The sequence below is a fragment of the Heloderma suspectum genome, chromosome 1 (assembly GCF_057233095.1).
Source record: "Heloderma suspectum isolate Gila_16-S chromosome 1, 16-S_ref, whole genome shotgun sequence".
NCBI lineage: Eukaryota > Metazoa > Chordata > Lepidosauria > Squamata > Helodermatidae > Heloderma > Heloderma suspectum.
Window position 1 is genome coordinate 80,357,492 of NC_139458.1, and position 24,303 is coordinate 80,381,794.

Sequence of the window (24,303 nt, forward strand, 5' to 3'; positions counted from 1 at the left end):
AGTGACACCATCTGAAACTGTCCTGAGAGAAAGGAGCAGAACCACTGCACAGCAGTGGGGTCATGGGAGGCTTCTTCAGAAGTGGTCTAACAATTGCTTCTTTGAGACATGATGGAAAATTACCTTCCCTTAGAGAGGCATTAATAACATTCAGCAAAAATTGCTTCACCATCTCCGCTCCCTGGACTACAAGCCAGGATAGGCAAGGATTGAGAGGGCAAGTTGTCCTTTTGACTAAACAAAGCAGCTTGTGTACATCATCAGGAGTCACAAGCTGATAATGATCTAGTTTAATCATGCAAGCAGAGTTGCTGGACACCCCACCATTGATTTCTGTTCCTACAACAGCATCCAAGTCGGCTCATATCTGAGAGATTTTATCTGCAAAAAACTCATTAAAGGTGTCACAGTGAGCTACTGAAGGTCCTAAAATCAGATTCAGTGTGTATGTGTGTGGGGCTGACTCAGCTCCCTAACCACCCTGAACAGCTCAAGTGGGCAGAGGTTTGTTCCTGGCACCTCAGGCGGAGGCAACAGTGAAAACCGCCTGTTATCAACTTTGGCTGATATGCCTTCTATGCCCATTCCTGGAACATGTGGACCTGGTTGGTGCATGTGTTGGTAATCTCTAGGCTTGATTTCTGTAATGCTCTGTACTTGGGGCTGCCTGTATATCTAGTTCGGAAAGTTCAAGTGGTACAAAATATGGCAGCCAGGTTGGTCTCCGGGACACCCCATGGAGACCATATTACACCGGTTTTAAAATCTTTACACTGGCTGCCAATTTGTTTCTGAGCAAAACAGTGAAAGAAGCAATTGTTAAATGTCTGAAAGAAGCAATTGTTAAACCAGCATAAAGTGCTGGTTCTTACCTTTAAGGCCTTACATAGTCTAGGTCTAAGGTACCTTAGGGAGCACCTTCTCCCCTACGTCCCAGTCCACCACATAAGGCCCTCTCAAGGTTATCTCCTGTGGCTGCCTAATGTGAGATTAGCAGCCACATGCAAGAGAACCTTTTCTTTTGCCGCCCCTCAGTTGCGGAATGACCTGCCAGTTGAAATGTGCCAGGTGACATCTTTGAAGGTTTTTAAATAGGAATTAAATACTATTATTCTGGCAGGCCTTCCCATTTTAGAACTCTTGCTCCTCTTTGTTGACTGCTACATACTGTTTTTATGCTGTGTTGTTCTTATTGTTGGATTTTTGTTAAATTGTTTTTAACTTTGTACACTGCCTAGAGTATTTGTATATGGGCAGGTTATAAATTGATTGAATAAATAAATAAATAAATAAATTGTCAACTCAGGGTTCAGCTGATTTTTCTGGGTCTTTGGGGGGAACGTTCTATCAAACACAGCTTCCAGAGAGGTACGAAAAGGCTATTTATGCACAAGTGCAAAAAGTTGTGACCACCTCTCCCAAAAATGTTCTCTCTCCAGATTAAAATAAAAATATAAACTCAATTACAGACAAACAGCAGTGTACAGTATTTTAAACAGTAGCTCTTTCAAACTGACATCAGGCCTATGCATCCAAAGTATGTAATAAGTTAGTCTAATTTTAATTTTCAGCAAGGGTCAATAAAAATTTGCATTTTTTGCCATCCATTAATTAGATGTAACTTCCCATCATTGTATATTATTTAAGGAGCAATCCTATGTATGTTTAGACAGAAAAAAGTCCTACAGCTCTAAGCATGCCCCAGCCAGCATGGCTAGCTGGGGAATGCTTAGATCTGCAGGACTTTTTTCCTGTCTAAATACATAGGCCTGAGCCCTTAGGGAATTGATCTTTAAAATTCCCAGATCTTTAGGTATCATCCCTGTGTGAAGGAAGTCACCGAGCTCTTCCACAGTTATGCAAACAGTAGCTTGGATGTAGACAACCATTAAAATTATATGCAAGGAAGGCTTAGGCATCACCTGTTTTATATACTCTAGAAGAATATGGATGCATTAGGCATGAACAAGCTGATTAAAAGAAAAAAAACTCCTCCAATTTAAAAAGCTGCCTTACATGGAGGGCTGGTAAATTGCAGTTCATCAATGATGGCAAGAAATCCTACTGTGTGCCTAGGTCTCATTACCCACTTCTTTGGGTTTCAGTCATTATTATCTAAGAAAATGCCTGCTCAAATCCAACAACAGGCAAGCGGGGAACAGAGAACTATCTGAAGAGCTGTGAGGGGGAAGGAAATATTATTCCTGCCAGTTTTTCAGCAATGGACGGACTGGTCCAGAGGAGCTGGCACTTGTCCCAATAAAAAAGCAAGCCTAGGATACTGTTGGAGGAAGCATTGCGCCTCCTCAGGTGTAAAGAAAGTTCTAGCACGCACGCATGACCAAGAGTCCAAACCTCTACACTGCCTTTCACATAGTGTTTTTCAGCACTCCAACACCACAATGCACAAAATGCTTTCAGGTTTGTCAAGCGCATCCAAGATCACACTGCTTTTGACGATGTACAATGATGGCAACAGTCTAATCAGGGTTCTGGGGTTTTTTTTAACAAGCAAGAATGAAAGCCAGCAAGTCCATGAATAAGTTATCAGTACAAAATGAAACAGTCAAAGAGAGTAATTTTAGGAAGATTGGCTCCTGAGAGAAAGCATGGCAAAATATACGAGACACATGCTATAGTGCCGCATTGAGATGCACACACCACTGTTGTGCCTAAGAGTTGGTTCCCACATCCAGCTGTAAGCTCCCTTCTGCAAATCACTATTCCACACATGAGCAACATAAGATCAAAGAGTCGTGAACTCAAACTAGATCACCACCCATCTTCTGTGGAAAAGGTTGTTTTCCACGCACCCACAATAGGTGGCTTTCTCCCAGTTCAAACAGAACTATGCTAAAAATCTAAAGAACATTTTTTCCCCCAGAGCTCACTCCAGGACAGGTAGGAAGGTAGAAAGTAATTTGTAATCTGAAAGAATTCTTCTCCCTGCTGTTCACCCACCCACTTACCTGGTTGCTGCTATGGTGGCAGCAGCAACAAGGAGGGAGATGAACACATTTCTACCATCTCTTCTCTTAATGGAACACTATTCCAGTGTTCTCCCCAATTCCAAGAACCCTGAGGTATGTACTTTCCCAGAGCACCTAATGTTAGTAGGATATCAGGTCTCTTAGGAAGGATAAATTTCCCAGAGCTCCTGGTGTTATCACAGCATTCTATGTGCAGAGGGAGGAGGACACACATTCAAATTGCTACCACCACAGAAGAGGAGCATGGGGTGAGAAATCCCTCCCTCCTGCCACCAGAGGAGAAGTGGGGGAAGAGAGAGACCTCCCTCCCTAGCCAATGCAGGCACCAAATAAGAGGGCTTGGAGGCTCACAATGGTGGCAATTATGAATTACAAAATGAGAATCTCTTTGTATTTTCCACCTTTGCTCGTAATTGCCAGCCCAACCTGAACTGAATCTGAGGGAATGTGTGAATCAGCAAAACTTGAGTTCGCCAAAGTTCTCCAAATTCCATCTTGATGCTCATTCCAACTCGAGTCTGTAACAGACTGCAAGCTGTTCTTTTTGCAGGAAAATCCATGTGTATTTTCGTGCGTATTTTTCCAAATGTACAAATAAATTGTGCGTATCTTTGAAATGTACGCATTCTTCTCCCCTTGAGTAACACGTATTTGAAGTATGCATTTTTTTCATGAACATTTTTCAAATGTATGTGTGCTGTTGAACACTCCCCCCCCCCCCAATCACAATGAAAGCTCAGAAATGTACGGACTTTGACCACGGATTGTGTCCAAGTGTGCTGGGTCTGTAAGGTGTGAACTGGGTAAACCCTGATCAAAAATGAACTGAGATGAATTTCCCATACATCCCTAATCCACCCAACATTAATTATTATTCAGATATTGCAGATGCAGGTCTGAAGGTAAAAACAGTTGTTCATGTAAGGCCAGAGCGTACGGCTTAGGTAGTGACTTCCCAGCTTACATTATTAGCTGCCACACTAAACCAGTTATTTATGAAAGAACATGCCATCTTATGCGCAACTGCCATGACATATGGATCAATTGATCAAGAGGAACTGAAGGATAATTCTCTTTTTTGTTTTCTTGGGACCAACATAGTTTATTGCTGTGTTTTCAATATAGCCTAGCCCAAGTGGTTGCAACAGGATTGTAGGCTCAAAGTATGGTCCTCTCATCCTTAATTTCTGTAGCTCTTTATGGTAGTCCAAAAGCGTTAAAATTCTCATCTTGTGTTATCCTTGCAATAGTTCTGTTCAGTAAGCTTCATGGCTAGGAAGAATTGTCCCACATCAAATCCAGCGCTATCAACTACACCATATGCAGTATCTTGTGATAATGAGTCTCTGTGACAGCTTAGGGGCTATTAACAAGGGTGGGAACATATGTGGACTGCATCCACCAAGGTGATCTGTGTAGAGATTAGGGTGTTATATTTCTAAAAACTGTGTTGCCACATATGCAATACACAACTGAATACATCTAAACTCTCAAAATACTTTGTATTGTCTTCCTCATTTCAGAGAGTCTTTTAAAAGCAGAAATTTGCCATGTTAAATTTAAACGTAGCTGTATGAGATTTGACGGTACTTTTTTTTTTTTTTAGTAATTTAGCTGCAGAAACAAAACAGCAAACATCAGACCACCTTTAAACATAAAATATCTCTTCAAAAAGTTTCAATTGTAAACTTAATTTCATTTAGAAACCTGTATATTTTAGCACCACTTTCAAAGTTTAAATGAAATATCATAAGGAAAAAATCATATGGTTCTCTGTTCACAATTATTTATGAACAGAATCAATTTTCTCTCAACTTTTTAGAGAGATGGAGTTAAGTAATTATCACCAATTTATTTGACAAGGAGAGTAGCAGTAAGCTCCCAGGATATATTAGGGTTAACCAAAAGATATTCTCACTACTATTGAATACTCAGGAAAAGGATGACAAAACTATCTTTATTTTTCTTCTTGTTAGTCTGGTGAATAGACTATATTTGTTCCTTTTAAGCAGAAAATAGGGTACATTTGTTTGTCTGCTCCAAGACATGCTAATTCAGTAAGCTATGCTAAGAATTGAAGTGGATGCATTGAACAAAGTGAGTTCTAGATGACTGCAGCACATCTGATATGGAAACTTGTGGATTACAAGACTGTAAAAAGAAAAACAAGTGTGAACCAGCAGTTTTGAAATGGCTCTGCAGTACACAGAGAGATGCATCCTCTGGATGGGAAAGGAGTGATACAGCCACCAAAACCTTGTTTTCAGAGGTTTGTGGCCCCTTCACAACTTGCAGAATTGGTGGGTACACCAAGTATACCCTGTAACATCCAAGGAGCTTATGTTTTTTCCACCACACTCATGCTGTAGGGAGACTGGGCCAACTGTAGCTTCCTGGAATGTGTATCTACTTGCTGTTTTAATGGGTACCCCGCAGGTATATATGATATACCCAGTAGGTTGTAATGTATAGGAGAGTTCTAAGATGATATAGCAAGAGTTCCTGAATTAACACACTGCCTTTAAGTAACCTTTTTCACAGCTGTTTGCTCCTAAATATGAAGTTTGGATTATCTCAGAGACAGACTCTCTACAACATACCACAACAGAGTCCCAGACTCATAGACTCATAGTCCCATCAAAGATACTTAAAGTGATTGCGTGGAAGGTTCTTGGCCTTTGGCAATTAAAACCAGGATAACTTTAAACACCATAAAAACATAATTTTAAAGAAAAAGGCTAACTCCAGAGGGGGAATAGTACCAAATAATTTTCCAGGCATTCAAAATATGCTTCTAAGCCACCATCCAAGAGAAGAAGATTTACAAAAACAGAATGCTTTAAGCTGATACCATCTGTAATTCATGCCAAAAGGCATCTCATAAATATCTAGACTGATAACAATGTAGGATATTACTGTAATACACACTGCAAAATAGCATAGTGTTTGATGTTAAACTGCTCATGTCTTCATAGAACAATACAATATAATTGGCTTTGAAAACTTCCTTTTCCCCTAGCCCTGTCACTTGCACAGAGATGTCAAGTCTGACCCAAGTTTTAACAATATGCAATAGCTGTCCTGGGAATCAGCAGGGTTTGAGCTAAGATCCAGCCTTCCATTTTGCCAATGGAAATTACATATTAGGGGTTAAGTTGAGCAGCTGTGCAGCAGTCTGCTGCACCAACTAGAACCAGGAGTATATAAATGACAGCTTGTATGGCTCAGTCCAGGAGTCAGAACAGAAACGGGTACACCCAGGTTTGGGACGTTTGGATCCAAGGGAGAGATAGAAGAGGTGATACATACAACACTAAATTAGACCAGTTCTATGTTAGTTTTCTGTCTTTTCTTATCAAGCTGGCACACACCGTGCATCTGTTAACAAAAAATATATATTGACCACGAAATATATCTATTTCGAGAACAGAAATGTTCATTTTAATATTCAAAAGTGTCTCTTGCATCCCACCATCCCATATTAATGAACTGCATGCTTATGTTTTACATTTCATTAACTGCTCTAACTCCATCAGCTCACTGCAAAGGAGTGTGACACATTTTGTAATGAGAAACAAAACAAAAAAAACAGGGCTAGTGCACTATAAGCCCTTGATAAGACAAGACAAATTACAACAATCTCAGCTTAATGCTATAAGCTATTCCACAATGTTGGTGTGGTATCATGTTATTCTCAGGTGATTTTTTTAAAAAAAATCTAAACATTGCCACAGTTAACCTTAATGAACTGTAAAAGCAAATTCACAATACAGGCTTGTACCAACAGCAACTTCAGCCATGGCTGATTTTGCATTGTGGCTGTAAAACAGGGGTGGGCAATATGTGGCCCTTGGAGACTGCTAGCGTGGCCCACTGCAGGTGCCCAGTGCCACTGCCACTCCCCAAATCCCTGTGCATCATGGCCATTAGGGATGAGGGTGCATGAGGATGACGCCAGTCCATCCCTTGGACTCACAAGGAATCAAAATGATAGTACATCATATCCCTGTTACTTGAGAGCACCAGAGAAAAATCTTATGTGTTGTCAAAATTCATCAGAGAGAATTTTCCCAAGTAAATAAGTAAACGGTCTGAAAAGATAAACTTCTGACAATTCTTCAAATTCAAATTACTTGTAGAACTCCAGCTATTTTTTTTATTTATTTTTTGTTATCAAAGACAATGTCCAGAAACAGTACTAAAGATTCAGTTCATGGCATTGTTTTACAAAAGTTCCTACCAGACAATTATTTTATTGTTGGATGTACTCTTTATTAATTATGGGATGAACTAAATCAATGAAATTGCTAACAAAACCCCTGTAAAGAAAGGTCTAGTTTGATTTTTGAATCTGTTGGTTGGAGCATGTTCAGTGGTCATAACAACATCAGTTAAAGGCAAGCATGACTCTCACCTATCAATAGAACTAGGCATGGCTCTTCTAAAAGGTCACTGATCTTTCAAAGAGAGGCACCATGTTTTAAATTCTGCACATACAAAATATGCTCATGTCACTCAAATTACACAATGCAGCAGTGTTAAAAGTCTTATTATAGTCTATTAATGGCAAAGAACTGAGCTCATAGCTCATATATGACTCATGAGAGGGACATATCCTCAAAGAGACAAACAGTATAAAACAACAGATTTCCTGTTGAATGTGTATCAGTGTGCATGTGTGCGAGTGCATATAACAAAATAAGTCCAAACAATGGCCCATCCAATTGTTCCAAGCTGAGTATCCAGTTTGAATGATAAAAGGCTTTCATTTTAACTGTACGTTAAAATGCAAATTCATATCCCACAAACGCCAACAGTAAATACGGTTGGTTGAAATAGCTTCAGAGTGGGAGTTGCTTTGAGTTTTCCTGCTTGTCTTCTATTTGTCAGCCTCTGGATATGTGGGGTACTTGACTGTTTCAATTTTCTCTTTTACTTTGTAGGAGGGGTATAAGCCTGTTTTTCCTAATTTTCTATTGATGCCTTTTGAATAACCATCCCAGTGGTTTCCAGCAACGCCAATTATATCTCCAGGTTCCATAGGAATTTCATCAGACGTTTGGGGATAGTGAGCATAAATGGCAATCTGGTTGTGTGCATTTTGTCCTCCAAAATAATAGATATCATCTAAAGAGTGAAAAAAGGCAGATGCATCTGGATGTAATGTCTGCATGATTTCATAAGCAACTCGACAAACCTAGGAAAAATAACCAAAGAAGAAAAACCAATTAGCGAAACAGTATTATTTAGCATGTTCTAATACGTTACTTAAGCATTCCTGAAGCAAGTGTATTTTGTCAGACTTTTACTCCAACTATTCTTAAAACATACTACTTCAATAACTTAATGAAGGGTTGACCCTTTTATTATTCTTACGGAAACCTAAACCTTTAGATATTTCAGTTAATTTGGAAAAAATCCTACATTTCTATTTTTAAACATTGTTTTCTTGAAAATGGAGAATGTGGCAGAGACAATTTCCTGAAACCTTCTCCACATAATGTGTTTCTTAAAAAATTGCTGTACTGAATGAGAGAGATATAATCCATCTTAAGTTGTTACTTTTGAGTGTGCCTCCTGTAGACCAGAATTCTGTCTTCTAGCCATTGTGAATACCTTCAAATATTGCAATCTGAACTCCCCAGCGTCTGCTACACAAGCAAAGAGGCAAGTCATAACCACTTAAAACTGGATGAATTCAGACCTGCCGATTTGCCTTATGTGACCCCTCTAACCACCATATAATTGTGACTTGCTGATGCTAGCAGGACGAGACTGCTCTGACATCCCTTAGGAAGTGGTGCAAGGAGATAATGGCTGTTTAGTCTCCCTCTGCACATTCACCCAAAGCCCCTTTGGTGGCAAAGTTGCATTATGCAGAAGCTTTCTCAGTGGCAAAAAGATGTCAACTTGCACCGGTGCTGAGAGCCTAGGTACCAGATCATGTGTTGCATTAAGTATCTCTAGATTATTCCTTCCACCTCCCATCTATATTCCACAGGTGGCAATATAACACTTTGTCCATTCCTTTAACATAATCAGTTGCTTTTGAATGCTTCAGATCACAGCCACTTTTTCTCTAGTTTTTCTGAGAAATCATAAGCACCTCAAACTGAAATGGGGAAGCATGTCTCTGCCTGTCTTGAGTGTTGTATACAAAATCTTATTAAATCTTATTAAGAGATGATGCTGAGTTTTGTGATTTCTTCACTTGGAACATTCACCTCAAATAAAAAGCAAACATTATGATCTTTCATGTTGTTCTCTGACTCAGATTTTAATCTGAGCCAGAGAAGAACTCCTTCCAATTTAATTAATTAAACTCAGTTTGATTCAGAATAAGCCCACCAATTTGTCCCTTACCAGCCACTGCCCACTTACCTGGCTGTTACTGCTTCAGTAGCAGCAGGAGGTAGAGAAGAAGTCTCCTTTTCCTTTCCTCATCCTAAGTGCACAGGAGCTGTTATGGTAGTGGTCTAGGCACAGGGAGTGCTGATAAACATAATTTTCTAAGTGCTCCCAAGATCCATCAGAAAGTTGGGAAAACTACATTTGCCAGCAAATGGACCCGATTCACTTCCATAGCAACATCTGCACCAGGTATCAGGTGGAAGAGAGACCCCCCACACCCTCCTCTAATAGAGCCATGGTAGCCACAGCCTCAAGGTAAGAGGGTGGGTGGGCAGAGAGGGATATTGCAGGGGGGCTGGAGAGGGATCAAGGATGTGACAGGGTCCAAGTTAACTCAGTGTGGTTCAGAATAAGCCTAGCGATTTCCAATTTGGGCGTGTGTGCCCATCTCTAATCTTAATAAACAGAAGTATGTGTACCTTTACCCAAGACAGGACAATATTTCCCCAATACCGTTCATCTGAGCAGCACCAGTTCATTGTCTAGAGTTATAGCAATTTTGCTGGATCAGCCTGATTTACCTGTATCACTAAGGTCTACTTAGCTTTGACAAAACTCAGGACAACAGTAGATAATGATTCGTAAGGTTAATGTCAAGGCTTAAAAAAATTAGAGCAACATGTTACTAACAGAGCACATGGAACAAAATGGCCATTGGCCAAGATTGCAATCAAACACTTCATGACCCAGCCAAAACATACAAACACTCAAGGTATAGATTCTTATTTGCATATCAACCGAACCTCAGGCTTTATCAAGATTTGTATCCCGGTTCTCCTCATATATGTAGAAGATTTAGATTTTCTAAGGTTGCTATCCCAAACACATTCATTTGTTTTGTTTGTTTGTTACATTTATATCCTGCCTTTTTTCCTCCCATTTACTTGGGAGTAAGCCCCATTGGACTCAATGGAATTTACTTCTGAGTAAACATGCAAGGATTGCCCTGCAAGTGTGTATTTTTCCTCGTATAGCCCCATGATGGCTAACAGGTTGGATATGAAGCAACTGTTGCCTGAAGAATTATAGGATTCTTGATTCTGCCCTATGTAGCTAGCTAGTTGTCCACACACACACACACACACACACACACGTGTGCACACATGCAGACACATAACTATCTGGGATACCAAGAAACATATATGATTATCAAGGCCTGGCATGAATTTAATTATCAATAAATTGACTGCTGAAACGTATTGTTACAAGTCAGTTACATGACTCTTTGACCAGGTAAAGTGGAGACAGATTAAGAAGGAAATATTTCACATTATCTATTTTGTTCGTTGAATTTAGTTGGCTATTTTCAGTCCTCTCAATTTGTTAGCTGTTCTGATAACCTTTTGGGATTGAGGAGTAGGATATAAATGTTTAATATAAACACAAATATTTTTCCATCACTATTACATCATTCTTCTTTTAAGAAGCTTGTCTTTGCACATAAACCACCTCTCATTTAAGAATGGCAACATTCCCAGAGATTATTATGAGGAACTGCCTTTTTTAAACTGCCTTTTTTAAAGGCAGTTTTCAATCCTTATGGTAAAGGTCTTAGCAAGTGCTATGGACACAAAACCACAAAACACACTGGATGTACTAATATTCTGTCAGTGATTATTTAAAACATAGTAAAACACTTTATAGGCCACAAGCCTGACTTACTGAATTCTTTACAAACCTTTAAAAAGTCTCAACTGAATAAAAAATAGCAACTCATCCTCCAAGAGGAACATTAGAACCTAACAGTAGCTCAAAGGATGTTTACTACATTGGTTATTCACTGGATTAAATTCAGATTCTTAGTATTACTCTGTAGACCCTCCTTAGAATCAGACCAAGGCACTTAGAGAACCTCTGCTCCCTATGACTATGATTTTCCTAGGCGGCTGTATTCTTCAACCACTCCAAAGCTGTCAGGCTTAAGTAGAAGTCCTCTTAGAGCTGGAGATAGGAATACCTTGGCATTAGCCCAAGGCTTTGGATAACTGGAGAAGATTACAATGACTAGTCATCTCATGACCTTCAGAGCAATGTATAAAACCTCTTGCTTTTTAGAGTTGCCACTAAATTGATTAAATGAAATATGAATAAGAAGACATCAAGACCAAAACAAAGTAGCAGTAGAAAAAAAAGGGGAAAGGGAAATGAAAAATGGATAGCATGCAACTGCCAGAGAATGTTGAAAGAAAAACTAGGCCAATCACTATTTTTATTTCATCCTTACACTTTTGAATGAGGTCAAAAATGGTGATAAATGCTTTAATAAAAAAAAAGGTAGATGGATAGTTGGTAAACAAAATAAATTCCAATCTAGAGTGATCAAACGTGTATCCCTTTTAATAAGCCTAAAACACGGAGTCATTTATCAGAAGCCCAGATTTACATATTCCCTATCATCTATGCCTAACAAAACACTAATAATGTGTTACGCTTGTTATACAGATTACCATACAACAATTTAAATGCATATATAGGTTAGTAAGAAAATAAGCATTACTTTGGTTGCTACAGTTCTAAGTCCATAGCAATTGACAAGAACTTTACGACCAAGGCTGACAGCTGATATCTAAAAAAGAAAAAGATGCAACCTAGCCACATTATAATCAATGGCGCTTCCTCATTCTAAAATCAGGAGGCGAATAAAGTGATTCCTCCTCACCCTTTTTAAAAGATAACCTTATCTATTAGTTAAACCAATTCTGTTCTTTTTTTATTTAGAAAGTGTAGTAGCCATATTTAAGGCCAGACTGAGTGGTCTTATATTTCTGCAACGTTAGTATAGTTTAGCAAAAGATCAGCAATGTAGAAACTGCCCTTGTCAGCAAGCTGGATTGCACAACCTAGTCATGCCTTTAACATTTTGCTTACTGCAGGCTGTAACCATGTCTTAAGATAGAACATCCTGTGGCCCACTTCCTGTACTGTAAACAACTGTGCTAACTGCAAAACCACGAAAGAGGGGACGGGAGAAAGGGTCGCATGTATGTCATCATTACTATAAAAGAAATGTGTAACCATAGTTCAGGGCTTTTGGCTCTTTGGAAAAGATTCCAGCCTCAAGCCCGCGCGTTAAATAAAGAAGTTCTCATTTTCCTTCACTCCGTGGTCTCTCTGACTTTGATTTCTGCTACATAAATGGTGCCGTGACTCGGATGTGGCAGGCTCTAAGCCAGACAGGTGGCACTTGCCTGCTCTTTTTTGCCGCACCAGGAGGGAGACCTCGGCGCACATTTTCCCTTCTTGGCGCCACCGACCTTTTGTCGGGTGAACGGGAGACCGCTTGCGCCGGGATCTCCTGAACGGCTGTGAGCATCAAGGGAACCCCGGCGAGCGGAGAAAGGAACTTGAGCCCTGCCTGTATCGCAGCTGAAATTGCGTTGAAACCCACATTGGAAGCCTTCAGGAAAAAGACAAGTATATGGGAAAAGAGGGCCCCGCCTTTAGGGAGAAAGGCCACTGGGCAGAAAAAAAGAGGGCCCCGCCTTATGAAGAAGGTCAGTGTTAGTATACGTATACGAAAAGAACCTACTCCTTGTGAGTAGAAGGGGGACCTCATCACACCCCCGAGTGGGCGCCAGTACCCAGCACGCCAGTACTCAGTAGGAAGCTGAGGAAGCTGGGGAAGCCGTTTTCCGCTCTGATAAAAAGTGGAAAAAGTGGGTGGCAGGGACATATGGATGTAGTGGAGAGAATGATGATTGTGTGAGTGGCTACTGCGGTTTCTGAAGCATACCGTTGACCGTCCGGATGCCCAGGCCAGTAGCAAAGTGCGTGGTGTATAAAATCCTCTTGTGTCGGCCAGTGAGACCCCTTACTCACTGACCAATCCCCATTCCCTAATTGTGTCTGTCTTCAATTTAGGAGGGAGGTTATGGGTGGAGGGGGAAGCAAAGCTTGCACCCCCTTGGGATGTATGTTAAAGAATTTTAAGAAGGGTTTCAGTGGAGATTATGGTGACCCCCCCATGACTCCACAACGGTTGCGAACCTTGTGTGAAGTAGAGTGGCCGTCTTTTGGTGTGGGATGGCCCACTGAAGGCTCTTTAGATCTTAGCTCAATTAGTCATGTATATGCCATTGTGGTAGGGGAGCCTGGGCATCCAGACCAATTTCCCTACATTGACTCATGGGATTCTGTGGTCCGCACCTCTCCCCCCTGGCTTAAGAAATGCTTAGAAACCCAGGCCAGAATTTTAGTGCTTAGAAAGGAAAAGATAGCCAATAAAATGCAACCAGTTAGACGCCCCAAATGAAGACTTAACAGAGCTAACGGCGTTGCCACCCGCCTATGCCCCGCTCCCACCGCGGGCCCATGTCACCGTGAGGCTGCCGCGCCAAAACACAGGAGTTCCTGAGCCTATGTCGTCTCCCCGGCCTCCCCGCAGAAACCGTATCATAGCCCCACGTTTCGATTTGGAACTGTCACCATCGGCTTCAAGCCTAGCAGGCAATAATTCGCCGCTTTCAACTACTGCCCCCAACTCCCCCATGATGCCTGTGGAGACGTCTATTTCTGTAGGGTCTGAAGGTTCTCTTTTATCGCCTCAAACAGTGCTAAGTAAGGAAACTGAAGAACTGGAAAGTTTAAGGAATTGGGCTGCAGATTTAGTAAAATCAGCAAATGCCCTTAAGAAAAGAAGTTTGTTCCGACAAAGTGACGAAGAGAGCTCGCCTACTGTTCGTCAGTCGGAAAACGAGGCTCAACATTTATTTCCCCTGAGGCAAGTAACCCAGATGGTGCATAACCCGGACCCAGAGGCAGAGGCGCATTATATTCCAGTTCAAGCTTATACCTATGCGCCTTTTACAACCTCAGACTTATTAAATTGGAAAACCCACTATGCCTCCTATACTACAAAACCTCATGAGTTAGTAGAACTATGCTCTAGTATTATGGCCTCGCATATGCCCAATTGGCAAGATTGCCAACAGCTACTATTGACATTATTCACCACAGAAGAAAGGCGACGAAACCATCAACAGGTAGAGCGTATTGCCTTGGAAAGGGCTCCTGAAAACCACGTAAACCCCCAAGGATGGATGAGAGAAAGAGTGCCCTTAGAAAATCCCCATTGGGATCCAAATACCCCCGCGGGGTTAGAGCGCCTTACCCAGTATCAAACCCTGCTGTTGCAGGCAATGAGGGCGGGTATGAAGAAGTCTATAAATATGACTAAAGTCTCCGAAGTGCTGCAAGGCGCAACCGAAGCCCCTGGAGAGTATTTAGAACGCCTCTTAGATGCATACCGCCAGTATACCCCCCTCGACCCCGAAGCCCCAGATAACCTGAAGGTAGTCAACATGGCTTTTGTAGCCCAAAGTTACAAAGACATCCGGAAAAAGCTTCAAAAGTTGACTGGGTTTGCAGGAAAAAATTTGACAGAACTTTTAGAAGTTGCTCAGAAAGTGTATGTGAATCGAGATCAAGAAGAAAAGAAAGAGAAAGAGAAGAGAATGGTTAAAAAGGCAGAACTGCTAGCTGCAGCACTAGTAGGGCCACAAATCGGAGAAAAAGGCAGAGGAAGAGGCAGAGGGCAAAGAGGACGTGGAAGAGGAAGAAGAGAACTTTTGAGGAGAAATCAGTGTGCACAGTGTGGAAAAGATGGACATTGGTGGCGTGAGTGTCAAGGTGGACCATCAATGTACCAAGAAGGGAATCAAGGAGAATACCAAGGGCGAGCAGGGGGGCAGCCAAGCTGGCAACCTAATAATTGGCAGAGGCAAGGAGAGTCCATAGAGAGATATGAGATGAATCCTTTCACGGGGATGGCCGCGACATAAAGTCTCGAATAGGACAGACCGGGCCCCCTTCATCTTGGCCCCGGGGAGCCCTTGGTCACCGCCACTGTTAGGGGCCGAAATATTAATTTTATGATAGACACCGGAGCGGCCTCCTCTGTAATAACCTACCCAGTGGCACCCCTCACCCATCAAAAGGTACGAGTAGTAGGGGCGACTGGAGTAGTAGAGGAAAGGCATTTGTTACAACAAAGGACTTGTCAGCTTGGGAGCCATATAGTAAAGCATCAGTTTTTATATATGCCCGAGTGTCCAATGCCATTATTAGGACGAGATTTGTTATCAAAATTAAGGGCCCAAATATCCTTTGAAGAAGACGGAACAGCGGCTGTAGCCTTTCGGCAGCCTCAGAAGGGCAAGCTCTTGACACTCACTTATCCGCAAGAGGAAGAGTGGAGATTACATTGGACCATGCCAGTACTCGATGAAGAGCCATGGCAAGCCTTTCAGGTGCCCGGAGTATGGGCGGAAGATAACCCTCCAGGAATGGCCAGATGTGTGCCTCCAGTTGTAGTTGAGTTAAAACCAGGAGCAATACCAGTATATGTGCGACAGTATCCACTGCCACGCCAAGTGATACTAGGAATACAGAAGCACCTAGATCGTCTACTAAAATATGAGATACTCCGAGAATGTCAGTCACCGTGGAATACACCCCTCCTGCCAGTGAAGAAGCCCGGCACTGAAGAATACCGTCCAGTGCAAGACCTGAGGTTGGTCAACCAAGCAACCGTGACAATACATCCAGTCGTCCCAAATCCCTATGTTTTGCTAGGATTAATTCCATCTGAAGCTACTCATTTTACTATTTTAGACCTGAAAGATGCTTTCTTCTGCATCCGACTGGCCCCCATAAGTCAAGCTATCTTTGCATTTCAGTGGGAAGATCAACTGACAGGGAGAAAAACCCAATTAACTTGGTGTCGTTTACCACAAGGTTTTAAAAACTCCCCTACGCTGTTTGGGACTGCCCCAAGTCAAGACCTTCAAAATTTCCATTCGGAACCGGGAAAAAGAGTTCTGTTGCAGTACGTAGATGATTTGCTTCTTGCAGCATCATCAGAACTTGAGTGTTGGCAAGGGACACGAGAACTGTTACACCTTCTGTGGGAACGCGGATACAAAGTGTCCCGGAAAAAGGCGCAGCTATGTAAAACCCAGGTGCGGTATCTAGGGTTTATAGTGTCTCAACATCAGCGAGAATTAGGCCCCGAACGAAAAGAGACTGTGTGTGCCTTGCCTGAGCCGGCCACTAGAAAACAAGTGCGAGAGTTTCTGGGGGCCGCTGGATTCTGTAGAATTTGGATTCCTAACTTCGCTGTTATGTGCAAGCCTTTGTATAAAGCTACTAAGGGCCCCGAGACGGCACCGTTTCAGTGAGAAGAGTCCCAGAAAAAAGCTTTCAAAAATATTAAAACAGCACTACTCCAAGCGCCAGCTCTAGGACTGCCTGATGTGACTAAGCCTTTTCTACTGTATGTGCACGAGCGAGACAATGTAGCTGTAGGAGTACTAACACAGCAGCTAGGCTCCTGGCAGCGACCTGTTGCATATTTATCTAAGCAATTAGACCCGGTCGCAAAAGGCTGGCCAGCATGTTTAAAGGCCATTGCAGCAACAGCCCTCTTAGTCCAAGAAGCAGATAAGTTATCAAGGGGACAGGAATTAACTGTTCGAGTTCCACATGCAGTACTCACCCTGATAGAATACAAGGGGAATTATTGGTTCACCAATGAGCGCATGACCAAATACCAAGCCATGCTCTGTGAGAACCCGCGTATCAAGTTAGAAGTGTCATCCAACATAAATCCAGCTACGTTACTACCAATAGCACCAGGAAGTCAGCCCGAACACGACTGTATCAAAACTATGGATGAAGTTTACTCCAGCCGTCCAGACTTGCGTGATAGCCCTTGGCCACACCCAGATGTCACTTATTTTACTGATGGAAGCAGTTTTGTCCAAAATGGAAAAAGATATGCCGGCTATGCAATAGTAACAAACGACAAAGTCATTGAGGCCAATCCCTTGCCTGTAGGAACCTCAGCCCAAAGAGCAGAATTAATTGCTCTTATTCGAGCTCTAACATTAGCCGCTAGACTTACCGTCAATATTTACACGGACTCCAAGTATGCCTTCACTACCTTCCACGCCCATGGAGCATTGTATCATGAAAAAGAATTAATAAATTCAGTTGGCCAAGGTCTCAAGAACGTTGCAGAAATATCTGCTTTATTAGATGCTGTATGGCACCCTAAACAAGTGGCGGTAATGCATTGCCGCGGACATCAAAAAGGGACCAGCGATGTAGCAAAAAGAAATAGATGGGCGGATCAAGTAGCAAAACAAGCTGCCCTTCAAAAGGGACAAAATATAGACAGAGAAGAAGTAACGGTCATAGCAACTCCGCTGTTCCAAGTCAACTTGGCGGATATGTGTCCAGCATATACTCCAGAAGAAGATCAGATGGCTGTTAATTCCCTCCAAGCTAAAAAAACAGCCAAGAAGTGGTCGGAGTTGCCAGATGGACGAATCTATGTACCTCATCGGCTCGCTTGGAGCATTGTACAAATGGCACACAAAGCTACCCATCTAGGGAAAAGTGCCCTGGCAGCATTGCTACAGAAGCAAGTTTACATCAATGGCATGCACGGCCTTGCCAATTCAGCATCTGCGCGGTGTGTAGAATGTTCCAAAAATAATCCAAGACAAGGAAAAGGGCCTCCACCAGGAATTCAGCAATATGGTTCTCTCCCTTTTGAAGCCCTAGTGGTCGATTTCACCAACATGCCCAAGGCAGGACACTATCGCCACTTATTAGTTTTTGTATGTACTTATACCAAATGGGTAGAAGCCTATCCCACCCGGCCTGAAAAAGCTAGAGAAGTTATAAGGGCCTTAATGAGGGACTTTATCCCCAGACATGGCCTACCTCTATTCATTGGATCTGATAATGGTCCTGCTTTTATTGACAAAGTATTACAAGAAATTAACTCGTTACTTGGCATTCAATGGAAACTCCATTGTGCTTACCGTCCGCAAAGTTCTGGACAGGTAGAGAGGATGAATCGAACCCTCAAGACCCACTTAGCCAAGTTATGTCAAGAAACCAAAAGAAAATGGACAGAAATGTTGCCCTTAGCTCTGTTCAGAATTCGCTGTACTCCTCACAAAATTACTGGTTTGTCCCCTTTTGAGTTAATGTACGGCAGGCCTCCTCAAATATTAGTTGGGTTAAGAGGAGACCTACAAGAATTAGCAAATGTCAGTCTAAGGCAGGAAATTCAAGCACTGGGCAAAGTTCTCCAAGCTCAACGCCGGTTTGTCTTGGAGAACCGACCCCCAATTCCCATTACAGAAATTCATCCCTTCCAACCAGGGGACGAGGTATGGATCAAAGAATAGAGAGATGACCCTCTGATTCCCAAATGGAAAGGACCAAATACTGTTATACTTTCCACCCCTACAGCTATAAAAGTAGCTGGAATTAAGCCCTGGATACACTGGACGCGAGTCAAGAGGGCAAGGGAGGGAGAATGGACTATAAACAGGAATCCTAAAGATCCTTTAAAAATCACTTTAAGAAAACAGTAAGAAGATTCAGACTAGACCCTACTGTAGACACACCGGGAGACTGTCCACCCTGCGTACGGTCAGATCTGCAACTGGAGAATTAAAAAAGGGGACTAGACCTTACTGCAGCTAACCAGGAAATTAGCTGTCCTGCGTACGGTCAGATCCCAAGAAGATCAAGTATGTGTGCTGCTAAGCTAGTAATATTAGTAGTAATAAATTATGTTTCTCTAACAACATGTAGAAAAGGGGGACCTGGTGTAAGTAAAAGAGAGGTTCTAGAAGGTGATGTCCCAAATTTCTTGCCTGATATAAGAGAGAAGAAGAAGTTCCCACAAGGCGGTGCCTTTAAGGAAAAAAGTCTGCCCCAAAAGTTAGCTGAAAACTATTGGCTACACTTAGCTAACATCACTGGAATCACCCACTTCTGCCTCCCAAAGAACCTACCCACCAGTAAGCTCATTAGCACATGTCTAATACCTGTCTGTAGACAACCTGATAAAATAGAAATTAGGCGTTATACTACAGATTTGTCTTATTCTCATAATCCTTCATGGGGTACTGTCTCAAAAACTCTACCCCCTGCAGAGTTCTATTTAGACACCCCTATTGTCGCCGCTACAAATGCTACGTGTGCACGAATGATTAATTATAAAAAAAGATGTAAAATTGTCCCTGGTCCATCCATAAATTGCAAAAAAGTTCAGGATATTCCCTTTAATTTTGCACATGTACTTTTACCTAATGGATGGTTTTGGACCTGTGGTTCCCGTACGTGGTCATTTATTCCAGCCAACTTGTCCGACAGCCAACCATGTTGCCTCAGTCGCCTAGCCCCTTTTCTTCCCCCGTGGCCGATAAAGAAAGCCCATCACCGACAACGTCGAGCTTTAAAGCTGACTGAAGATTGTAATAGCCATTAAGATTTGGAATCTAAGAGGTCAGCCAGTCAAGCCAATCATGTTTTCCTATTGTGATATCGGCCACAATTTGGTGCAGTCTGTTGATTTGTTTATCTATAGCATTGCTATTGTCAGATAAATTGGAACAACAGAGGTTCTGGTGGGTTTCACAACCTAAATGATGAAGGAGGTAGAGGTAATCTATACCAGCCCTGTTTTCTAGCACGGCACCTCTTAGGTCATGGAATTCTTTATTGAGCAAGGACAGAGCTTGTGAGGTGGCGTTTATACTTTTTGCCATGGCACAGGCCAACCGGTTGACCTCTAGACCATTTTCTAGGGCTAGCCCCCCTATCCCAACTAATGACACTGCTAATGCCAGCTTTTCTGAATCTGAGTAAAGTCACAGGCTCAAGGCGGCATTTGTTCTAATTCTGCCTGTAGTGTTAATGGGAATACTGTTATGTCTCTGTATCCCTTGGTTTATACGTTGCCTGAAAAATATGCTGAATGCCTTAACCTCAAAGACTGCCGCCCGTTATACGCTGTTAGCACTGCAAGATATAAAATAACCTAAGTTGCTAAGAAATGCTATAATTGTAAGGAAAATTATGCATTTAAGGGGGGAATGTAGTAGCCATATTTAAGGCCAGACTGAGTGGTCTTATATTTCTGCAACGTTAGTATAGTTTAGCAAAAGATCAGCAATGTAGAAACTGCCCTTGTCAGCAAGCTGGATTGCACAACCTAGTCATGCCTTTAACATTGTGCTTACTGCAGGCTGTAACCATGTCTTAAGATAGAACATCCTGTGGCCCACTTCCTGTACTGTAAACAACTGTGCTAACTGCAAAACCACGAAAGAGGGGACGGGAGAAAGGGTCGCATGTATGTCATCATTACTATAAAAGAAATGTGTAACCATAGTTCAGGGCTTTTGGCTCTTTGGAAAAGATTCCAGCCTCAAGCCCGCGCGTTAAGTAAAGAAGTTCTCATTTTCCTTCACTCCGTGGTCTCTCTGACTTTGATTTCTGCTACAAAAGGAGAAGCAAAGCCAATAGCTTCAGCCATTCTTATCTGATATTACTATCTCTCTGCTATAAATTAGCAGTATTTAAATTTCTTGTAGATTCTTTAAACAAACATATAATAAAGTAAAATTCTTGGAAACAGAAAATGTAGCTTTGAGAACACACTTAAGCCTCATATAGTCCAAGATGTGTACTGACAGGACTCATTACTGCTAAATTAATTTTGCCTGGTTTTCAAATAAATATACAATCAACTTATTCTAAAGCATCTAAAAATTGCATTAGTTGGTTTAGCAGGTTGCAAGTTCTCCTTACAAACAGCTCTTCATAGCTGGAAATATTATCTAATATACCATCCATTTCATTTTCCTGCAGTGTAAATCCAATGCATCTTATAATATTGGGGAAAGCCTATGATTATGACAGGTGAGGTACGAGGGGAAAGATGGCTTCATACATTGCAGAGACCTGAGAAGGAGTGTCTGCAAAGCATTTTGTGTGTTCTGCAAAGAAAGCCACATTGAACCCCATGGAATCCCTGTCAGTGGAGGCCATATGACCCACTGCAGGGGCAGTGGGGTGGGGGCGGTTTTGCTTCCATTAGATTGTTGTCCTCAAATGTACAACTCTTTTTCCTATAGGAGTAAAATCCAGTCAAGCATTTCTATTGGTAAATGTAAAAGGGTGCACACACATTTGTGACTAAGGTGGGACTAATGGCCAAATTACTTGCTATGTCAAATACATTTTTGCATTTAATGTGACTGTAAAAAGCAAAATAGTTATGCAGGGGCCAAATCAGGACCATGGTAGGTAGAGAGGGGGAGTTTAACCCATTCCCTCCTTGCCATGGTTCCAACAAAACTCAGCCCTTCCCAAAGCTGCCATTGGGAGGAAAGTTCCCCCTTGGCAGCAATGGGGATTGATATTTGTAAAATCCATGCCAGTTTGGGAAAGAGTTAAACTCCTCCGCCCCCCCTGCTATGGTCCTGACCGGGACCTTTCACACCTGCTATTTAAGTTTTAAAACGTAAAGTTGGTCCCAAGTCTGTCACATAGTGTTTAGTATGAGAGACAAGTTTTATGCCCTCCCAGCTGTGTCCAAGATTGCATCTCATTTACATTATCCCATGGAATTCAACTGGAAAAACTGAAAGCTGAGCCAAGTCCATTTGAATAGCCCTATCTTGGGTTCTGCTTCTTGGTGTAATGGTAGAATGTGATGGAATCTTGGGGTTGGATCCAGAGAAGGGGGAGCAAAACTATCCTCGAGCAACAGAGCTTTCCTGGCTTCTCCACCCCACTATAGAGCTCTGTGCCCCCAAAAGCAACCCCAAGGGTTGAAGTTTGAGGGATGTTCTGGAACAGCATAGGATGGGCATGGGCGGGTGGGGCGGGGCTGCTGTGGGACAGGGAAATCTGAAGAATTCAGCAGGGCTGCCTTGTGCAAGCCTTCCTCCTCACACAAGGCATCTCTGAATCCAGGCCTTGGGCTTCTTATGTATATTACATCCTAGCCCAAGTTTTCAGATTGTTTTGCCGTGTGTCTTAAAGCCCTAATTACGTAACTCAGTAGAGTGCCATATCAGAATAGTCTGTTGCATTGTTTCTGAAAGATCTGCTCAGGTTGGCTACCAGAAGCCACTGATAGCCCAGTAACAACAACAAAAACAAAACAGAGAACCACACACCTTCATTAAAAGGTAGCATACCACATTCTGCACCAGCAATAGCCTCCTAATTTTTATTAAGGGCAGCCTTACACTTGCCATATCATAGTAGTTCTGCCTTGTGATAATGAAATCATAAATGGCTGCCAGGTCAGCATTTAAAAGTGTCATGCTCTTCCATCAGTAGAATGTAGTAAACACTTTGGGCTACCAGTTAGCACAGTAAAATGGGTCTGTAAACACAAGAGTTCTAAAGACCGTATTAGAGCCGTTACAGGAAGATGAATGCCATCTAATATATAATATATATATATATAGTATTCTGAAATCAGATAGACTTCAGAGCTGGGGAAGGGGAACCATCTCAACTTCCCAGCCATGAAGATAAGGATGTGGATCTGAGGTATTAGAAAATTATAATAAAGGTAGCTTTTGGACATCTCTTTGTTTTCAGAGCAGTGGTAAACACCAGATCCATGACCTGCTTTGTGTCGGTTATGGAAGACACAGCTAATCCTGAGGAAAGGTTATTCAAAACTACTTTAAAAAAATTCTCCAATTCTTAAGCATAATTTCTGAAAAGCTCTGATATCTCAGTCAAGGAGTCTGTTGTATAAAGCAGTGGCCTTATACCAACAAAATGTCTAATGCATTCTGAGCCTCTAATATCAGAAAGACAGTTTCCATGTTGGGTTTGTTTGGAGTGGATATATTTGGCTGCATTTTTTACAGCTCAATCCCATGCTATTCCTTATTACCCACATAATCAAATCCTTCGCTAATGAGCTTGAGTTACCAAGCCAGAATTATTTCAGTCAGGACAGATCAAAAATTCTCAACCAGTTAAGGTTTCAGTAACACATGCAATAATTGGCTATTTGCCACTACACTTTCATTCAACAGCAGCAACATGTGGATGGGTTTCTATTTGCCTTCATCACAAAATCCCAAGGCTGGATAAGGGAGGATACCCCTCCCCTTCCCCCTAGCCATAATTTTCTTTTCTTTAGGATATATATATATATATATATATATATATATATAATTATTTATTTTTTAATAATAAAGACTTATAAAACTATCATAATTGTTTTTTGAATTCTCTTCTGCTTTTCTTTTAATCTCTCTTTACAGTATGATAAACCAACCTGAACATATACAGGTTAGGTTCTGAATTAACTTGGTGCTAACTCCTATTGCCTCCAACCCCGCCACAAAATATATAGGAATGGATTTATTGTTTGGTAGAGTCTGAAGTGCTTTACTGATGGTGAAAATACCTATGGCTGCACTCCACAAATTTCCTATTTTCTATTTCCTATTCCCTATTCATATGGCATAATGTTCCCACAAGCAGGCCATTTGTGAGCTAAGAAAATGATAGAAAGTAACATGTGAAAGACATCCTTAAGACTCACATCTTTAAGGCTATGCAGATTTCACCAATGCCTGGCTATTAGGGCTGGGCATGGACCCCCTGATCCAACTCAGAAGCTGCTTCAGGGCTTCTGAGGCGGGCCCGATTTGGATTGGGCTGATTTGAGCAGCCCCCGACCCATCTCAGCCTACAAAGCTGAAGTGGGATTTAGACATCCGAATCCCACCTCCCCCAACCCAACATGCCGCCCAGACCCCAGCTCCTTACCTGGGCCCTTGTTCCTTGGGGGGAGGGCGCCACCAGGGGAGCTGCTGCTGCCACTGCTGCCGGGGAAGCCAGTGCCACCGGGGAAGTCACTGCCGACACTGTCAGGGAAAATGCTGCCCGTCGCAGCTTGCCAACAGGCATGGGGGCAGGAGTCGTCCTCCAATTGTGCTCCCTCCTTTCCTTGGAAGGAGGGGAGGGTGCCCAGTTGGAGGATGACTCCTGCCAATGAGCGTGGGCTGCCGCCACCGGCTCCTAGGCCCTATGGATGTGTGCTGGCAGCCGT

The 24,303-nt window shown here is 42.2% G+C and overlaps 1 protein-coding gene across 2 annotated transcripts in view; it reads right to left on the reverse strand.

Annotated features, from left to right (window-relative positions):
- Positions 1-6,402: 6,402 nt before the first annotated feature.
- Positions 6,403-24,303, reverse strand: part of FUT8 (fucosyltransferase 8) — a 111,959-nt gene continuing 94,058 nt past the window's right edge. For both annotated transcript variants that reach the window (XM_084849093.1, XM_084849085.1), the window contains one exon: positions 6,403-8,187. In XM_084849093.1, the coding sequence (XP_084705219.1) occupies positions 7,870-8,187 (318 nt within the window). In that variant the 3' untranslated portion in view covers positions 6,403-7,869. The remainder of the gene's footprint in view (positions 8,188-24,303) is intronic.